At 45.9% G+C, this 19,138-nt stretch overlaps 1 protein-coding gene across 1 annotated transcript in view; it reads left to right on the top strand.

Annotated features, from left to right (window-relative positions):
* LOC148143280 (uncharacterized) overlaps positions 1–19,138 on the top strand; it is a 186,713-nt gene that overhangs the window by 42,772 nt on the left and 124,803 nt on the right. The window contains 1 exon segment of the mRNA XM_087975798.1: positions 8,838–8,904. Coding sequence (XP_087831924.1) covers positions 8,838–8,904 — 67 coding nt within the window.

Genomic DNA, 19,138 nt, shown 5'->3' with positions numbered 1-19,138 from the left:
AGGAAGAACGTTTTCGTCCAGGGAGTGGTTAGGGGCAGTAAGTCCCTGTCTGTCATTGTCAAAGAGTAAGATTCAATGGGCACAAAAGGGAATTCGGTGGTCACGTTCAGATGTGCAGATTTACGCTGAGAAGGCGAGAGAATGAAACGAATAGAGACACACGTTTACTTAAGTGTAGAACCAGCAGAGCGAAGGTGGGCCGCATGGCCTCCGTCTGCGCTGTGACACATGTTGTGATTCAGTGTGAAATCACAGTTCGACCAACAGAATGTGGGAATTTAGAAATAAGTTTATATTTACACAGCCTCCATACGTCCGCGAAACAGCATATTACACGGCAGCAGTGGAGGTCTTTGACATCAGGCTCGAACGTGCCTGCCGCGTGCCAGACGGAAACCTGAAGTGTTCTGTGGAAAGGGTGCTACGTGCGGCAGCAGAGTGGCGCAGCGGGAGCGTGCTGGGCCCATAACCCAGAGGTCGATGGATCGAAACCATCCTCTGCTATTGTTCAATGTCACCTCGAGCTGCTTTCCTTTGGATCAGTGCTCTTTTCTACAAGCTGCATTTGCGTCGACTTTCCGAGTGTCCAAAGGTAGCATATCGATGCACTCACCAGATCCACTCAATTCAGGTGGCGTGTTTTTCGAGGTCTCAGTGGTATTCTGTACTTTGTCTGTTTCCTCTGAACTGAATCGCAAACCCAGTTCTCTGCGATGCCAATCAGCTGGTAAAGTTGAAACACATGACTTGCAGTTTCGTCCACTCCTTGCAGTAATTCGCCACCCTGGTTCAGACGAGATGACAAGCATGTCAGAAACCGCATCACGACTCAGTCATTGTTCCCTCCTATTAGGACGGATACCACCGATTGTGAATAACCTCAGAGAGAGAGACAAGTGAAAGACAGTCGCCGTGGACTCGATGGGCTGAACGGCTTCTTTCTGCGCGAGAATGAAGCTACATGTTTATGCCGTCCCACTGCCTGTCTCTGGGACAGAGAGGCTGAGGGAGCAAAACTGCTTCATTTTTAACCGTCCCTTCCGTGTTGGACTGCCTGCAGTCCCTCAGCTCAGGGCCGTGGGGATGACTCTCAGTGAGTGAAGGTTTCACTCGGATTCTCTTCATCTGGGACACTTGGGGCTCAGATGTTAACTGCTGCGCGGTCGCAGCAAAGAAAGCGATGCCCACTTTGCAATAGACTTTCCGTAAGATTGCTGCGTGAAGACGATTTCTGAACACCAAGAAGGCTGCACAACAATGTGAATTTACCTGGGCGAAGAGTCCTCGGTGTCCATTTCTTTCTGTCCTGCCAAAACAGCATCTTTCTATCTCTCCGATAACAGACCTTTGGAGAAAGTTCACAATCAAAGTTGTTCATGTTCCCCGCATTAACGTAACTGAGACCTCTCACCCCAAGGGTTTCAGAGAGAGAGAGAGCAGAAGAGCGAATGGACTCTACCCACCCCCCGCCCTACACCCCGTCCCATCCCCCAGAACAACGTGCAAGTAGAAATAAAATGGTTTAATTATCCACCAGTGGAGGTAGTCCAGTTCCTGGGGATGAGACAAAGTGGGCATTCTGCCCCGGGGACAGAATGACAAGCAGATGTTCTGGAAACGCTTTGCTGCTTGCAATTGTTGGAGCAATGTGGAATGTACTTCACACTGAGCAAGTTTCAGCTGGCTCAGAGTCTCCGATGTACATTGCTGTGTTTGCCCCCAGCTCAGAGAGAGAACAATAGGAAGGACGTAGGAGTGAATAACGATCCGCGTGAGAGGGCGAATAACTGTTAATGGAGACTGTTAGCGGCTAACAATACGTAGTGTGTCATAGCAGAGGAGGTGATAACAAGGAGTCGTTTGTGTGATAGGGGTCAAGGACATGGGGGAGTTCAGACCCTAAAGTTGTGGAACTCGATATTGAAGACCGGAGAGCTGTAAGGTCTCCAAGTGGAAAATGAAGTGTTGTTCTTTCATCTGGAGCTAGAACACTGCTGCAAGCCTGAGACAGAGATGTTGGCCAGGGAACAGGGTGATGTGTTAAAGTGGCAGGCAACTGCAAGGTCAGGGCCTTTTTCCTGCGGGCAGAACCGGGATGTTCTGCGAAGCAGTCACCCAGTTTATGCTTCATGCTACATTGGGGAAACGACACTGTGAGCAGCGAATGCAGTGGACTAGGTTGTGGCAAAAGTGCTGCTTCACCTGGCAGGTATGTTTGAGCCCTTGGATATTCAGGAGGGAGCAGGTAAATGGGCAGGTGTAACACATTCGGCGGTTGCAGGGGAAAGTGCCTTGGCACGATGGGAGGTGGGTGTGGGGTGTTGCGAGTGAAGGACGAGTGGAACCGAGGTGGAACCCCTGGCACAACGGGTGCGTGTTGGGACCATAACCCAGCTGAGAAAGCATTCTCTCCTGTTCACTCAATGTCGTCTTTCGCAGCTTTCCGGTATAACAGCGATCTGTTCTGCACCTCGCCTTCTCATCTGCTGCCGAAAATAGCTTGGACATAAATATTTCCCAGTGATATACTGGCCCAATGTGCACAGTCGCGTTGATACACTCGTGGAGGTCTGCGTGGTCTTCTCCTGTTCTCTGTATCCTATGTTGAGGAGGGCAATGCTTGTCACTGGCCACTCGGGTGTCAGAGAAAAGTTTCGAAGCAAAATGGTTGAATTATCTGCCAGTGGAGAGAGCCCGGTTTCCGGGCTCTCTCCACTGGCAGATAATTCAACCATTTTGACCATTTTGACAGTTCGACCAACAGAATGTGGGAATTTAGAAATAAGTTTATATTTACACAGCCTCCATACGTCCGCGAAACAGTATATTACACGGCAGCAGTGGAGGTCTTTGACATCAGGCTCGAAGGTGCCTGCCGCGTGCCAGACGGAAACCTGAAGTGTTCTGTGGAAGGGGCGCCGCGTGCGGCAGCAGAGTGGCGCAGCGGGAGCGTGCTGGGCCCATAACCCAGAGGTCGATGGATCGAAACCATCCTCTACTATTGTTCAATGTCACCTCAAGCTGCATCCCTTTGGATCGGTGTCCTCTTCTGCAAGTTGTGGAGGAGGATCATAAGACACAAAATATATAAGAAAAGATTATAGTGTCATGTAACATAAATGTTATATTGAAGAAACCTAGATGGCTGTTGAGTCTTTCATCTTTTAAAACGGGTTGTAGATTTCGGTTCATTAATCTGTAAATCCCAGAACTTTTCAAAAGTCACATTCTCCAGGTAACTTTAGGTTCTATAAAAGGAGGTGACACCTCAGGTTAGACAATGCATGAAAGCTGTGAGGGTAGGGTCTATCTGTATCCTAATCTTGAGTGAGACTGGTTCTATTTCCAAATATATAATCCTGCAAACGCAGATTCCCCCCAAAGACCTCGATGTGTGAGCGCATGCATGAGAGAGAGCGTGTGTGTGCGTGTGCGTGTGCATGCTGGGTACTGTGTGTGTTTGTGTGTGTGTGTGTGTGAGATGGAGAATAAGCATGTGAGATGGTGTGTGCGTGGGGCTGTATTACTTTGTGTCTGAGAGAGAGCATGTCTATCAGAGAAGGTCTGCACGAGCGTGTGAGTATGTAAGAGAGTGTGCTTGTGTGTGAGAGAGTGTATTGTGTAGCTGGGTCTCCTGTAGTGTGCCATGAACCCAGGGTCTCGGCTGAGGCCATCCTCATGTGTTCTAAACTTGGCTATCAACCTCTGCTCGGCCACTAGATCAAAGACGGCTGAGGCACGAGAAAGGACGGGCGGGGACACTGGTGGTGGTGGAGAAGGGAGAGAAATGGAGAGGGGACAGAGGTTGGGGAGTAGAGAATGACTGGGGTTCAGAGGGTTGGGGAGAGAATCGGGGTGCAGTGTGAAGAAGGGAGAAAGGGCGGGGCAGTGGGTGGGGAGAAAATGGACAAGGGGCAGAATGGGAAGCGAAAGACAGCACAAATCCCACCTTCCCCAGGACTGGTGTCAGTATCCCACGAACTGGAACCCACTCGTCCCACAGCAGATTTGGGGTAACCATTTCTCAATATACGCATGGCTAAGGCATATCATCCCTGCAGACCATTCACACCGACCTTCCCAACAGCATCCCACCCAGACACACTCGATTACGCTACAGCCCTGCAGTTCCCCATGGCTATTTTCTGATGAAGGGTTTTGCCCAAAACGTCGATTCTCCTGCTCCTCAGATGCTGCCTGACCTGCTGTGCTTTTCCAGCACACACTCTCGACCCTAATTTCCAGCATCTGCAGTCCTCACTTTCGGCCTGTAAGGGGTGAATGTTATATTCCGAGTCTTTTAAAACTTTTAAAATCTTTTCCCCTCACCCTAAACCTATACCCTGTAGTTTTGCAATACCTCTACCCTGGGGAAACGACAGAAACGTTGAGCAGCCAGACAAAATGCAAAAGGAATAACATGTCTAGGCACAGGGGAAAAACATTTCGACAAAATTTGCTTCGGCATTTTTCTCTCGTATTCGCATTTGGACACTTAAAATTTGTCATGATGTGGAGGTGCCCGTGTTGGACTGGGGTGTACGAAGTTAAAAATCACACAATACCAGGTTACAGTCCAATAGGCTTGTTTGGCAGCACTAGCTTTCGGAGCGCTGCTACTTTATCAGGCGGTTGTGGAGTATACGATCATAAATTCTGTGTCTTCCGATCTTATACTCCACAACCACCTGATGGAGGAGCAGCGCTGTGAAAGCTAGTGCTTCTAAATAAGTCTGTTGGACTATAACCAGGTGTTTTATGATTTTTAACTTTAAAATTTGTAACAAATTCCTGCACACTGAGCATGCTCCGCGGTGTCAGCAAGCAATGCGCATGACCGCCAGTGTCAGCAAAGCACTGCGCATATTCCTTGGTGTCCGCAGAAACTACGCGTTAGCTCCTTTCCATGGACCAATGGAGAACCTTGGAGGACCGGAAGGAGACTGGTCCTCCTGCCAACCAGAGCCGACCATTGTTGGACCGTGAGCTCTGAAGCTGCTGCTGCTCCTTTCTCTGTGAACTTCACCCCAGACTTTAACTTCCTTCCTCTGTCTAACTTTTGTGAGTACAACAGTCTGTTTCTCACCACTTTTTCCATTTTTTGTTTCATTCTGGGGTTCAATTGTTAACTTGCAGCAACTGAAAGGAAAGAGTGAATCGAGGGAGGGGTCAGACTCCGGAAAAGTTGATCCAGGTCTGTCTCAATTTACAAACACATGGCAAATGCAGTGACACAATGTATAGCCTTTGATGTTAAAAAAAAGCGCAGAGAGGAGGCGCATTGTTTAAATGGTGATCTGTTGAGATGTGGTGAAAGTGAGATGATGGAGATCAGAGTTGAAAAGTGTGGCGCTGGAAAAGCATAGCAGGTTAGGCAGCAACGGAGGAGGAGAGTTAATGTTTTAGGCACGAACCCTTCATCAGGAATGATGTGTGAATGTACAAAGGGGCCTCAGCGTCCTTCTACACCAGTCACTGCCAGTTGTCAGACAGGAGCAGCAAGCCAAGTGGTATATTAGCAAGAGAAGTTGAGGTCAGAAGTGGAGATGTCTTCCTGCAGTTAGGTCAGTCATTGAATGTATTCAAAGCTGAGTTCATTTGACTTTGAAGAACAAAGAAGTGATGGATATTGTGGGGAGGGGGAGAGGGGGGGGGGGGGGGGGCGGGTAAGAAAATGGTTTTAAGACCAGTACAGAACAGTTACAGTCATACAGCACAGAAACAGACCATTAAATCCAACTAGTCCATGCTGACTGTGTTCTGAAACTAAACTAGTCCCACCTGCCAGTATTTGGTCCAGACTCTCTGAACCTTTCCTATTACAATTGCAACATTTAAGAGGCATTTGGATGGGTATATGAATAGGAAGGGTTTGGAGGGATATGGGCCGGGTGCTGGCAGGTGGGATTAGATTGGGTTGGGATATCTGGTCGGCATGGATGCGTTGGACCGAAGGGTCTGATTCCATGCTGTACATCTCTATGACTCTATGTACTTATCCAAATGTCTTTTAAACACTGTAACTGTACCTGCATCCACCACCTGCTCTGGACATTGATACAACATGAGAACCATTCTCTGTCTTAAAATAAAAAGGTGTCCCTCATGTCTTTTTAAAATATTTCTCCTCTCATCTTCAAAGTTTGCTCCCTAACCTTGAAACACCCATCCCAGGGAAAGAATACCTGCTGTTCACCTCATCGATACCCCTGAAGATTTTATAATCCTCTCTAAGGTCATCTCTCAACCTCCGATGCTGCAGTGAAAAAAATCCCACCCTGTCCACCTAGATGCCGGTATATTTATATCCAGTTATGAACTGTTCAATGCTGGTGCCGACTGGAAAGACCAAATGACCTATTCCTGCTCCCAATTCTCTCACTCTGTGTCCAGGACAGCAAGAGACCATTTGACATAGGTGCAGAAATTAGGCCATTCAGCCCATCAGATCTACTCCACCATTCAATCACAACTGATACGTTTCTCAACCCCATTTTGAAATTTTGATTTTGGAAAGGCAGATCAGGGCAGGATCTGCAAAGTTAATGGGGAGTGTTGTTGACCAAAGATACCTTGGAGTGCCGGTTCATAGTTTCTTGAAAGTGGAGTCGCAGGTAGACAGGACAGTGAAGGGGGTGTTTGGTATGCTTTCCTTTATAGGTCAGTGCATTTCAGTACAGATGTTGGGAGGTCATGTTGCCCCTGTACTGGACATTGATTAGGCTACTTTTGGAATACTGTGTTCAGTTCTGGTTATCCTGCTACAGGAAAAGTGTTGTGAAAGTTTGAAAGGGTTTGGCAAAGATTTACAAGGCTATTGCCAGAGTTGGAGGGTTTGAGCTAAAGGGAGAGGCTGAATAGGCCGGGGCTGTTTTCCCTGGAGCATTGGAGGCTGAGGGGTGACTTTATAGAAGTTCATATGGAGCATGGATAGGGTGAATATCCAAAAACATTTCCACATAGTAGGGGAGTCCAAAACTAGAGCGCATAGATTGGAGGTGAGAGGGGAAAGATTTAAAAGGAACCTTATGGACAACTTTCTCACACAGAGAGTGATGCAAGCATGGAATGAGCTGCCAGAGGAAGTGGTGGAGGCTGGTATAATTACAGCATTTTAAATGACATCTGGTAACAGGGTGAATTGAGAGGGATATAGGCTAAGTGCTGACAAATGGGACTATGTTAATTTGGGATATCTGGTCAGCACAGACAATTTGGACTGAAGGAAAGCAGAAGTATTGTTGTGAAGACTGGAATTTCAGAGCAGCTTTCAAAGATATTATGTCCTTACTGGGAGCAGAAGCTACAATGAAATCTTTCATTTGAGAGACAGCAACTGAGTAAGTGAGGACTTCCAGGATTTTGATGGAATGTGGGAATTTGTTGCAATGTGGGGTTGAAGTGTTTTAAGTAAAGTGTCCTGAGTGGGAAGCCTAGAGAAGGGTTTCGGTAGGTTTTTGTTTTAAACTGCTCATTTCTTTCAGCCCCCAACAATGTACTTCCAATGCTGTGCATCAGAAGGAGCGGTGAATCAGTAACTGGTATCATCAGAAGCCTTACGGTTTTCAGTACTGCAGGTATTGCATTGTTGCATCAGCATTGTAAAGGTTATCGGCAGCATTGGGAGGTGTGGGCTGTATTCACTGGAAGCGATGAAGCAATTAGATAACACACATATGAGAGGGCAGGGTGGGACTTGTCTTTCAATTTGCAGAAGTTTGGAGGCCCTGGGAGTCGTGGTTCTGGGCAAACATAACTGCAGTAAATCATAGAAGCCCTACAGTGTGGAAGGAGACCATTCAACCCATCAAGTCCACACTGACCCGTCGAACAGCATGCCACCCAGACCCACCCTATCTCGTCGTTTCTGCTTGTGGGTTAGACTAGGTAACAAGATTATATGGCTAGGTTTAAGGCAGAGGAGGAGGGACTACGTTTCCTGGAGAGTGGTGAATCTATGGAATTCTTTGCCCAAGGAAGCAATAGAAGCAGGCATATTCAAGACACAGTTCGATGGGATTTTGGATGGTAGGTGAATTTAGGGTAGTCAGGATAATACAGGTAAGTGAAGCTGAGATGATGGATAGATCAGCCATGATCTTAAAGAATGGCGGAGTAGGCTCGATGGGCCAAATGGCCTCTTTCTGCACTGCAGGGATTTTATGATTGCTTCATATGGTGTATATCTGATATTCGCTGTTGTACAAGCTGCATGGCTATGATTTTTCACCTTCTAATATAGTAATGGAATTACATCCTGTATTTCTTGTATTCATTTTTATTTAACAGGTCAGCAGGAAGTCTTTCGGCAACTTTACTGGCTTTCTTTCCTGAAGCAGCCTTGACATTTCATTTTCATATCCTTCATTCAGCTCCATTTCCAGCACCTTTGTAGGAAGGTTGTTCCAGGTCATTGTCACCTAAATGAAGTTTTCCTCTTTATATACTTAATGCTATCTGGCTGAATGAGGGTTTTCAGGTTTCTGTGTCATGAATAATATATGATCAGCAGGTATCTGGCAATCTAAGGAATTGTCACCGATGTTATGTTCATTTGACTGTACTGACCGTGACTTATTTCATGGTTTCTTTTGCAGGAAGACATGGGGAAAGAAATCTGAAACCAAAAGATACATCAGCTTCTGACAGAGCCACTTGATTCATTGGGACTTGAATATCAGCAGCCATTCCAGTCGAGAAGAAATGTTTGCTTCTGTCTGCTTGGACACTGGTGTGGCAGGAAGAATACTGATACACCCGAATGAGGGAGATTCATTGCGGTGACTGTGAAAAGTAAAGTACTTCACACTATTTACTCAGCTTGGAGGATCAAAGAGGCCGTTCACTTGCTCTCTGTGCGGGAAGGGCTTCACCTGCTCCTCCCACCTGCAGAGACATCAGTGAGTTCACCTCCATCGCAGGGGGATTGAAGGAGCTTCGGCCGAGTGCCATTATCGACTGCATTAATAGCCCAGTTCTGGGGACTCCCGGGTTTGAATCTCACCATAGCAGATGGCGGATTTGGAGTTCAGTCAGAAATCTGGAGTTCAGAATCTCATTATGAAACACCCCAATCTGATTCACTCATGCTTTAGGGAAGGAACCTGCCGTTGTGGGAAAGGATTCACTCAGTCGTCCCAGCTGCATCCTTTCCCTGGTCTGGCCTATATGTGACTCCAGACCACAGCAGTGTGGTTGACTCTTGACAGCCCCTCTGCAAATGCGCGGGGGGAATCTTACTTGCATACAGGCTATGGGTTGCAATTGCTGAGTGAAGCAATACTTCCTCCAGGCTGAGGCTGCACCAAGGATCGAATTACAAAGGGACAACTCAGCTGACCAATAGTGAAGAAAGTGGGATGCAGGGAAGTGTGTGTATGTGTGTGTTTAAAAAAAAATCTACTTTTTGTGCACCTTTTTGCTGGGACGATCTGAAGCTGCAACAAAGTTGGGTCCCAACAAAAGTTACCTGAACTTACTATCGGACTCAGACATTGAAGGCTATGAGATCCAGCAGGTTTTTCTTTTAAAGCTGCTAATTTCTTTCAATCTCCGGCGCGAGGTTTCCAATGTCTTATATCAGAAGGACCAGTCAATGTGTAGCTTGTATTATTAGATTTGTACATTTTTCAGGACTGACGGTTCATTGTTTCCTCAGCTTTGTAAAGTTTACTGGCAGCAGTGGGAGGGGTGGGCTGTTTTCACTGGAAACAAAGTTAAAATCCAGTTATAGTCCAACAGGTTTATTTGGAAGCACTAGCTTTCGGAGTGTTGCTCCTTCGTCAGGTACTGTACAACAGGATCATAAGACACAGAATTTGTAGCAAAATGATATATTGAACAAACCTCGACTGCTTTTAAGTGTTTCATCTTTTGAATGGGTTGCAGGTTTCAGTTCATTAGTATGTAAATCCCAAAACTTATTTTAAGTCACAGTCTCGAGATAACTTCAGGTTTGACAAAGAGGTGCCATCTCAGCTCAGACAATGCATGAAAGATGTGAAGTTCGAGTCTGTCTTGAGTCATACTGGTTCTGTTTCCAAAGTAGGAATTTATAAAATATTACATGGATTGACTGTCTGCAGATTGTGCACTTTTTGAGCAAAATAGAATGTATCTATAAACATAATTCTGCAAATGCAAATTCATCCCATGGTCTTATCTATGTGTGAATGCATGAAAGTGAGTGAGTGTGTGCATACACGTGAGTCTGGCTGAGAGAGTGTGTGTTTGCGTGTGTGCATGCTTGGTAAAGTGAGAGTGTGCAGGAGGATGTGTGTGTGGTTGAGAGTGTGGGTGGGTACATGTGTGTGCATCTGAGAGAGCGCATATATCTGAGAGAATGCCTGCCTTAGTATGTGAGAATGTATGGCTGTGTGTGAGAGACAGAGACAGAATGTGTACAGTGTAGTGGGGTCACCTGTAATGTAACATGAAACCAAGATCCTAGTGGAGGCCATCTTCATGGGTTCCAAACTTGGCTATCAGTCTCTGCTCGGCCACAAGAAATGATTAAGCAGTTACACAATAGACACTGGAGAGGGCAGGGTGAGACTTGTCTTTTAATTTGCAAAAGGTGGAAGGCTCTGAATGATGTGATCCAGGGCAAACACAACTTGGAGGACCTTCGGCTCAGAGAGGTGGAACTGGAAGCCAGGTTGCTGACATGCTGGGAGGGCAAGGCGGAAAGTTAATCAGATGTTTTTTTTATTCCGGGAGATGGTCTTTCCCTCCGTAGAGAGCCTTCTGATGGGGTCAGTGGACAGGGTCAGGAGGGTGTGAGCCCGGTCAGGCAGGTAAAGGGGATCTGGGAGAGGGCTGCAGGGGGGAGGAGCTAACTGTGGTGTGGTGGGAGTAAGAACAACTTTGGTGAGGGGGAGGTAAGGGACAGAATAGTGACGGGGATTGCCTCCGTTCTCTGCAGTTGGCAGCAGGAGCACATATGGTATCGGAATCTGGTGCCAGGATTCAGGAACCGATGCCTTCAGGGCTGGAGAAGTGGGAAATGGAGGTGCAATGGGTGTGGTCCAACGATGTCAGCAGGACACAGCCTCTGCTGAGGGCGCATGAGAAGTTAAAAGCTGCAAAGACAAAGCAGAACCTCAAAGCACTGGGTGGGATGGTGGCTCAGTGGTTAGCAATGCTGCTTAATAACGCCAGGAGCCTGGGTTTGATTCCATCCTTGGGTGACTGTCTGTGTGAAGCTTGGCATGTTCTCCCCCTTGTGTCTGTGTTGGTTACCTCTGGGTGTTCTGGCTTCCTCCCACAGTCCAAAGATCTGCACTTTAGGGTGGATCAGCTGTGCTAAAGTGTGCAGGTGAGCTTGCATCTTTTAGGATGACCATGTTAGTTTCGATTTCTTCATTTGTAAATCCCAGAACTTTTTTAAACTTACATTCTCAAGATAGCTTTTAACAATAGGTGTCACCTCAGCTCAGATAATGCATTGAAGGTGAGACATTAAAGTCTGTCTGTGTCCCAAAGTTAGGTCAGACTGATTCTACTTCTAAAGTGGGAGCTACAGAATCTTACATGGATTTATGCAGTTTTTGAGTAATTCGGAATAGAATGGACTTCTGCAAGGAAGTGTACAAACAACTGACCAGGAACACAACAGGCAACTACCAGCTGATCTGACCAAAGAGCACAACCGTGAACTGACAGCATTCATCAAGACTTCTGATCCAATCCTTCCAGAAGTTCAGCATCCACGGATTAGTTGAATCCGTGGACATGTCAGTACTCTACACCAGCATTCCTCACGATGATGGCATCACGGTAACAGCCTCAGTACTCAATACCAACAACTGCCAATCTCTGAGCACTGTCCTACAACTCATCCGCTTCATTCTCAACCACAACATTTTCACCTTTGGCAACCAGTTCTTCATCCAGACACATGGAACAGCCATGGGGACCAAACTTCCATCCCAGTATGCCGACATTTTCATGCACAGGTTCGAACAAGGCTTCTTTTCTGCACAGGACCTCCAACCAACACTATACACCAGATATATTGATGACATTTCTTCCTCTGGACCCATGGTGAGGAGTCACTGAAACAACAATACTCTTTAGTATCTGTCTCATTTTTGAACACATGCAGCTCTATCAAGGATGCGTATATCAGCACTTCCCTGGACCGCAAACCCACGGATAACCTGACAGTGCTACACTTCTCTCGTGAAACATATTAAAACAGCCATCCCCTCTGGACAAGCCCTTCGCATACATCGGATCTGTTCAGGTGAGGAGGAACATGGCAGACACTTGGAAGTACACAAGCATGCTCTCATAAGAACGGGGTACAATGTTCAACTCATCAACTCCCAGTTCCAATGTGTCACAGCAAGAAACTGTAATGACTTCCTTTAGGAGACAGACACGAGCTGCAACCAAAATGGTACCCTTTGTTGTCCAGTACTTCTCAGGAGCTGAAACACTACGCCATGTTCTTCACAGCCTGCAACACATTATTGATGAGGATGAGCACCTCGCCAAGACCTTCCCCACGCCTCCACTTCTCGCCTTCAAACAACCGCCAAACATTAAACAGATAATTGTTCTCAGAAAACTGCCTGGCCTTCAGGACAACACGATACAACTCTGTCACGGCAGATGATGAAAAACGTATCAGAATGTTGACACGATTATGACCATTACACGTGAGGACACCACCCACCATGAGTGCAGCAAGTACTCATGTGACTCAGCCAACATTGTTTATCTCATACGCTGCAGGCAACGATGCTCTGAGTCTTGGTATATTGGCGAGACCAAGCAGAGGCTACAGCAACAGATGAATGGACACTGCACAACAATCAGCAGCCAGGAGTGTTCCCTCCCAGTCGGGGAACACTACAGCGGTCTGGGACATTCAGCCTTGGACCTTCGGGTGACCATCCTCCAAGGTAGACTTCAGGACAGGCAAAAATGCAAATTGTCCAAGCAGGGGCTGATAACCAAGTTCGGTACCCATGGAAATGGCCTCAACCAGGACCTTGGGTTCATGTCACACTACAGGTGACCCCACTGTACTATGCATTCTCTCTCTCTCACACACAAGCATGCATTCACACAAATACATGCTCCTCCAAACCAACACTCACACAGACTCTCTCTCATACACATACGCTCTCTCAAATGCTCTCTCTCTTTCACACACACCCTCTCACAGACTTATACCCCATTACACTCTCTCTCTCTCACTCACACACACATACACACCCTATCACAGACTTATACCCCATTACACTCTCTCACACACACACATGATCACTCGGTTTCTCCTGCACACACACACACACATAAAAGTTTGTGGGTTGAATTTGTACTTGCAGAATCGCATTTTATTTTGTTCAAAAACCCATACACGTAAGATTCTGTAATACCACGATAGAAATAGAATCCGTCTGACCTAACATTGGGACACAGACAGACTTTAACTTAACACCTTCAATGCATGATCTGATTCAGATGACACCTATTGTTAAAAGCTATCTTGAGAACGTAAGTTTTGAAAAGTTCTGGGATTTACATGTGAAGGAATCAAAACTAACATGGTCATTCTAAAAAATGGTAGAGGTAAGCTAAAGTTGATTAATGTTACATCCCATGACACTGCAATCCTGTTGCTATAAAATCTGTGTTATGATTCTGCTCCACAACCAACGATGAAGGAGCAGCGCTTCGAAAACTAGTGATTCTAAATAAACCTGTTGGGCTATAACCTGGCATTGTGTGATTTTTAACTTTGAAAATCTGCAGTAATACCAACATCTCCATACTGCGCATGCTACTCGGTGTCAGCAACGCACTACGCATGTTCCACAGTGTCAGCAAGCTATTACGCATGCTCACACAACAAGCGGAAACACTCCGTGACCTTGTTTTGATGGACCAATGAGAAGTTCTGGATGGCCGGATGGAGACTGGTCCTCCTGCCAATCACAGCAAACCCATCGTCTGGATGCGGAAGTAGGACCATGTGCTTCTGAGGTGGTTGTTGCTGCTCCTCTCTCTCTGAATGAAGATTGAGCTTCACCCCAGACTGCAACTTCCTTCCTCTCTCCAACATCTGTGAGTACAGCACACTCTTTTCTCACCCCTTTTCCATTCCGGGGTTGAGCTGTTGACTTGCAGGAACTGAAGGGAAACGAAGTGAATCCAGGGAGGGGACAGACTCTGGGAAAGTTAGTCCAGGTCTTTTTTCAATGGCAAATACAGGAGAATTGACATTTCAGGCTCGAGCCTTTCATCAGAAATGATGTTGGATGAACAAAGGGGCCTCTGCGTCCTTCTAATCCAGTCAATGCAAGTTGTCAGACAGGTGCAGCAAGTAGTGAGCAAGGCAAGTGGTATATTAGCAAGAGGAATTGAGTTCAGAAGTGGGGACCCCTTCCTGCAGTTTGGGCGTAATTGAATATATCCAAGGCTGAGTTCATCTGATTTTTGAACAACAAAGAAGTGATGGTTATGGGGGAGGCAAGACCAGTACAGATCAGTTACAGAAACAGATCCTTCAGTCCAACTAGTCCATGCTGACTATGTTCTCAAACTAAACTGGACCCACCTGCCTGTGTTTAACCTATATCCCTCTGAACCTTTTATATTGGAGTCATAGAGATGTACAGCACAGAAACAGACCCTTCGGTCCAATTTGTCCATGCCTATCAGTTATCCTAATCTCGTCCGCTTGCCAGCCCTGGGGCCATAATCCCTCGAACCCCTTCTATTATAGACCAATCCAAATGCCTTTTAAATTCTGTAATTATACCAGACTCCGCCACTTCCTCTGGCTGGTCATTTCATATATGCACTACTCTGTGTGAAAAGGCTCCCCTTAGAGCTCTTTTATGTCTTTCCCCGTTCGCCCAAAACCTTTAGTTCTGCACTCCCCCACCCCAGGGAGAAGACTTTGTTTATTTACCCTATCCTTGCCTCTCATGATTTTATAAACCTCTAAGATCATCCCTCAGCCTCCGATGCTCCAGTGAAAACAGCCCCAGCCTATTCAGCCTCTCCCGAGAGCTAATTTTTTTCAAACCTGGCAACATGCTGGTAAATCTTTTCTGAACCCTTTCAAGTTTCACACCGTCCTTCTGATGGGCAGGAGACCAGAGTTGCACACAATATTCCAAATGTGGCCTCACCAATGTCCTGTAGAGCTGCAACATTACCTACCTCCCAACTCCTTTACTGTAACCGATAAAGGAAAGCATACCAAATGCTGCCTTCACTATCATATCTACCTGGGACTCTACCTTTAAGGAACTATGAACCTGCACTCCAGGTTTTGATCTGGGATTCCTTACAGAGACATGGCTTCAGGATGACAAGGATTGGATCCTAAATATTGAGGGGAGATGTGGCATTCAAGTCGAATGGGAAGCGAGGTAAAGGTAGAGGGTTGACACTGCTAATCAAAGCACTGATCACAGGGTAGTCTAGTGTCAGCTCGGATTTCAGGTCCTGGTTTCTTTGTCCTCTATTGATCTCCCTGTTCCCACAGTTGTTGTCTGTTCTCAGCTCTGCTTCATTTCTGCTGAAGCTTTAACCTCCTTTGACACCTTCTGGAACAATAAATCATTCAGTCAATCAAAGTCCAATCTACAATCTCCCAGCCTGTAAACCATCCAGACACAGAGTATCATACCAGAAAATATAACAAAATAAGTGAAAAGTTAGAATTAAATAGGTGCTTGTGTCTGTTCATTGGCAAGTAAATTAGAAATAGGGGTCTGCCAGGATTCTTATAGTGCCCTGATTGAAAATTCTCTCTCCCTTACATCTAAGTATTAGTACCCTGCTATGATTTATAACAATATTTACATCAACAGAAATAAAGCATCTGTTATGCAATAGACATAGAGATATACAGTATGGAACTAGACTTTTTCTCTCTCTCATGTGTGTGCGCACACACACACACCGAGGTCTATGGGGTGAATTTGTATTTGCAGATACCATCTATTTTGCTCAAAAAATGCACAATCTGCATGCAGACAATACATGGAATATTTTATAAATTCCACTTTGGAAATAGAACCAGTCTGACTCAAAAACTGGGATACAGACAGACTCTGGCCTCACACCTTTAATGCATTGTCTGAGCTGAGTTGTCATCTTTTCTTATAAAACCTTAAGTTATCTTGAGCCTTAGAAGAAGTTCTGGGATTTACATATTAATGACACCAGCAACTCATTCTAAAGATGAAAGACTTTACAATCCAGGTTTCTTCAATGTATCATTTCAGTGGCATGACTCTGTAATGTTTTGCTGTAAACTCAGTGTCTTATGATCTTATACTCCACAACCACCGAATGAAGGAGCAGTGCTCCGAAAGCTAGTGCTTCCAAATAAACCTGTTGGACTGGCTTCATGTGATTTTTATCTTTGCCCAGGTTAGGGTGGGTTGGCCCTGCTAAATTACCCATAGTGCTCAGGGTTTTGCAGGTGTGGGAGAATTGTTAGAAGCGATTTGATTCTACCTTCTCATGACTGTCTGTGTGAACTTTGGTATGTTCTCCCTCTTCTGTCTGCGCGGGTTACCTCTGGGTGCTCCGGTTTCCTCCCACAGTCCAAGGATCTGCAGTTTCGGATGGATCGGCTGTGCTAAAGTGTCCAGGAATGTGCAGGTTAGAGTGGGTTAGCCATGGGGAACTGCAGGGCTGTAGGGTAAGTGGATGAGTCTGGGTGGGATGCTGTGTGGAAGGTCGGTGTGAATTTGATAGGTGAAATGGCCTGCAGGGATTATATAAGTCTTCTGCTTTAGCCATATGTGGATTGAGAAATGACTGCTGTGGGAGGAGTAGGTTCCAGTTGATGGAACACTGCCCCAGTCCTGGGGAAGGTGGGAATTGTGCTGTCTCTCTCCCCACCCACTGCCCCCAACCATTCTCTCTCATCCCGCAACTCTCTGCCCCCATTTTCTCTCTCTCCCCCTCATTCTATTCCTCCACCCTTTGACCCCCAAGTCTTTCCTTTCCGCCCCCACCACCCTCTGTTCCCCCCAGTCTCTCAATGGCCCCACACTCTGTCACCCTGTCCATTCTGTATCTCTTCCAACTCCCACTAAACTTTCTCATGCCTCGAGCTCTCTTTGATCGCTGTATCAAGCTCTTCTCAGAAGAGAGAGAGAAAATGGTTGGTGATGACACTGCCTGGGAGATGGGGGTGCACGAGAAATGGCTGATCTTTCAAAGAGAATAGCTAAAATCATATATTCAGAAATAGCATTAAAGTTTGAATGCATGTTCAATTTTATATTAAGACAAAGCTGCAGCCATCTTTCTCAAACTTGCTTTGAACTATGTGCAGTTGAGGACAGGCTGTTCGGGGTGAATGAGGCTTTTGCCTAAAATGTTAATTTTCCTGCTCCTCGGATGTTGCCTGACCTGCTGTGCTTTTCCAGCACCACATTCTTGACTCTAATCTCCAGCATCTGCAGTACTCACTTTCTCCTGTTAGGGGTGAATGGCCGATTCCTCGTCTTGAAAAATTGGTTCTGTTAGAAGGTGTAGAGGTGTATTCTACCTTCAAGAGAATTGAAAAGCGAGCAGAACCACCTGACATAGCACCAAACGTTGTGAACAAGGTAACAATTTAACATTTGGTCAAACAGCTCAGTAGCTGGGTTGCCTGGAGACAAAAACATACTCAATTTTGGCCAATTGATTTAAATCTTGCCCCAAAATACTGAATTCCAATCAAATTTGAATTTAGTATTTTGATAATATTGTTAGCACTGCTGCCTCACACCACCAGGGTCGATTCCAGCCTTGGGTGACTGTGTGGAGTTTGCACATTCTCCCCGTGTCTGCGGGGGTTTGCTCTGGGTGCTCCAGTTTCCTCCCACAGTCCAAAGATGTGCAGGTCAGGTGAAGTGGCTATGCTATATTGCCCGTAGTGTTAGGTGCATTCGTCAGAGGGAAATGGGTCTGGGTGAGTTACTCTTCGGAGGCTCGGTGTGGACTGGTTGGGCCGAAGGGCCTGGTTCCGCACTGTAGGGAATTTAATCTAATCTAATATTAACACCAATGAAACGATTTGATGCTTTGGAGTACAAAATCAAAAAAAAAAGTTGAACAGTTACAGGAGAACTGTCAAAAGACCAAAAGGCTGCTAGTGAGAACTCTGAGAGGTACCTGTCCAGAGAAGGAGTCTGCACAGAGAAAAAACATCGACACCGACCTGGAGAGCAAATCTACAGAGGAAGGTACAAAGAGAAGATTTAACAGCTGGCTGGTCTTGAAGTTTGAATCTTTCGGTAAATCTTAATCAGGGGTTTTTATTGGACTGGTATCATACAGGGGAAGGTAGAAGATAGGTTAGAGAAAGGAGTTGTAAATTGTTGTTAATTAATTATTCTCCATTAGACGTTAATAAATAAAGTTGTTAATTTTAACTTTAAATACTGACCTTTGGGAATAGTTTCTTGGTTCTTGAATTTTCACAGATTACTGCGTGGGTTAAACCTTCTCTATGTTGCTGGTTTAAATTAGGTGGGGGAAGTTGCAGTTAGTGTCCTAGATCATGAAATAAAACTTTAAATAGTGACTTTTAGAAACAGTTCCTTACCTCTTGAATTTTCACATTATCACATGGGGTAAATCTTTTTTGGGTTTAAATTAGTGGGGGGTGCAGTCCGTGTCATAACAGTTCTGACTATATAGAAATAGAGTAGTGGAACATGGAAACAAACTGTTTGTTCCGTGCCAGTCGGATATCCTAAATTAACCTTGGCCCATTTGCCAGCTCTTGGCCCATATCCCTCCAAACCTTCCTGTTCATAAACCCATCCAGATGCCTTTTGAATATTGTAATTGTACCAGCCTCCACCACTTCCTCTGGGAGCTCATTCAATCCACGCACCACCCGCTGCGTAAAATAGTTGCCCTTTAGGTCCCTTTTTATCCTTTCCCCTCTCACCCTAATATAAATCAATTGCTGCTTTTTCTGAACAGGCTCAGTAGTTAGCACTGCTGCCTTATAGCGCTAGGCACCCGGGTTTGATCCCAGTCTCGGGCAACTGTCTGAGTGGAGTTTGCACCTTCTCCCCATGTCTGCATGGGATTCCTTTGGTGCTCCGGTTTCTCCCCACAATCCAAAGATGTGCAGGTTTGGAGAGGGCACTTG

The sequence above is a fragment of the Chiloscyllium plagiosum genome, unplaced genomic scaffold (genome assembly GCF_037043375.1).
Source record: "Chiloscyllium plagiosum isolate Xiang-an unplaced genomic scaffold, Cpla_swu_hap1 HiC_scaffold_27, whole genome shotgun sequence".
In the NCBI taxonomy this organism is placed as follows: Eukaryota; Metazoa; Chordata; class Chondrichthyes; order Orectolobiformes; family Hemiscylliidae; genus Chiloscyllium; species Chiloscyllium plagiosum.
Note: the sequence above shows the minus strand (reverse complement) of the source record. Positions and strands in the feature narration are given on the sequence as shown.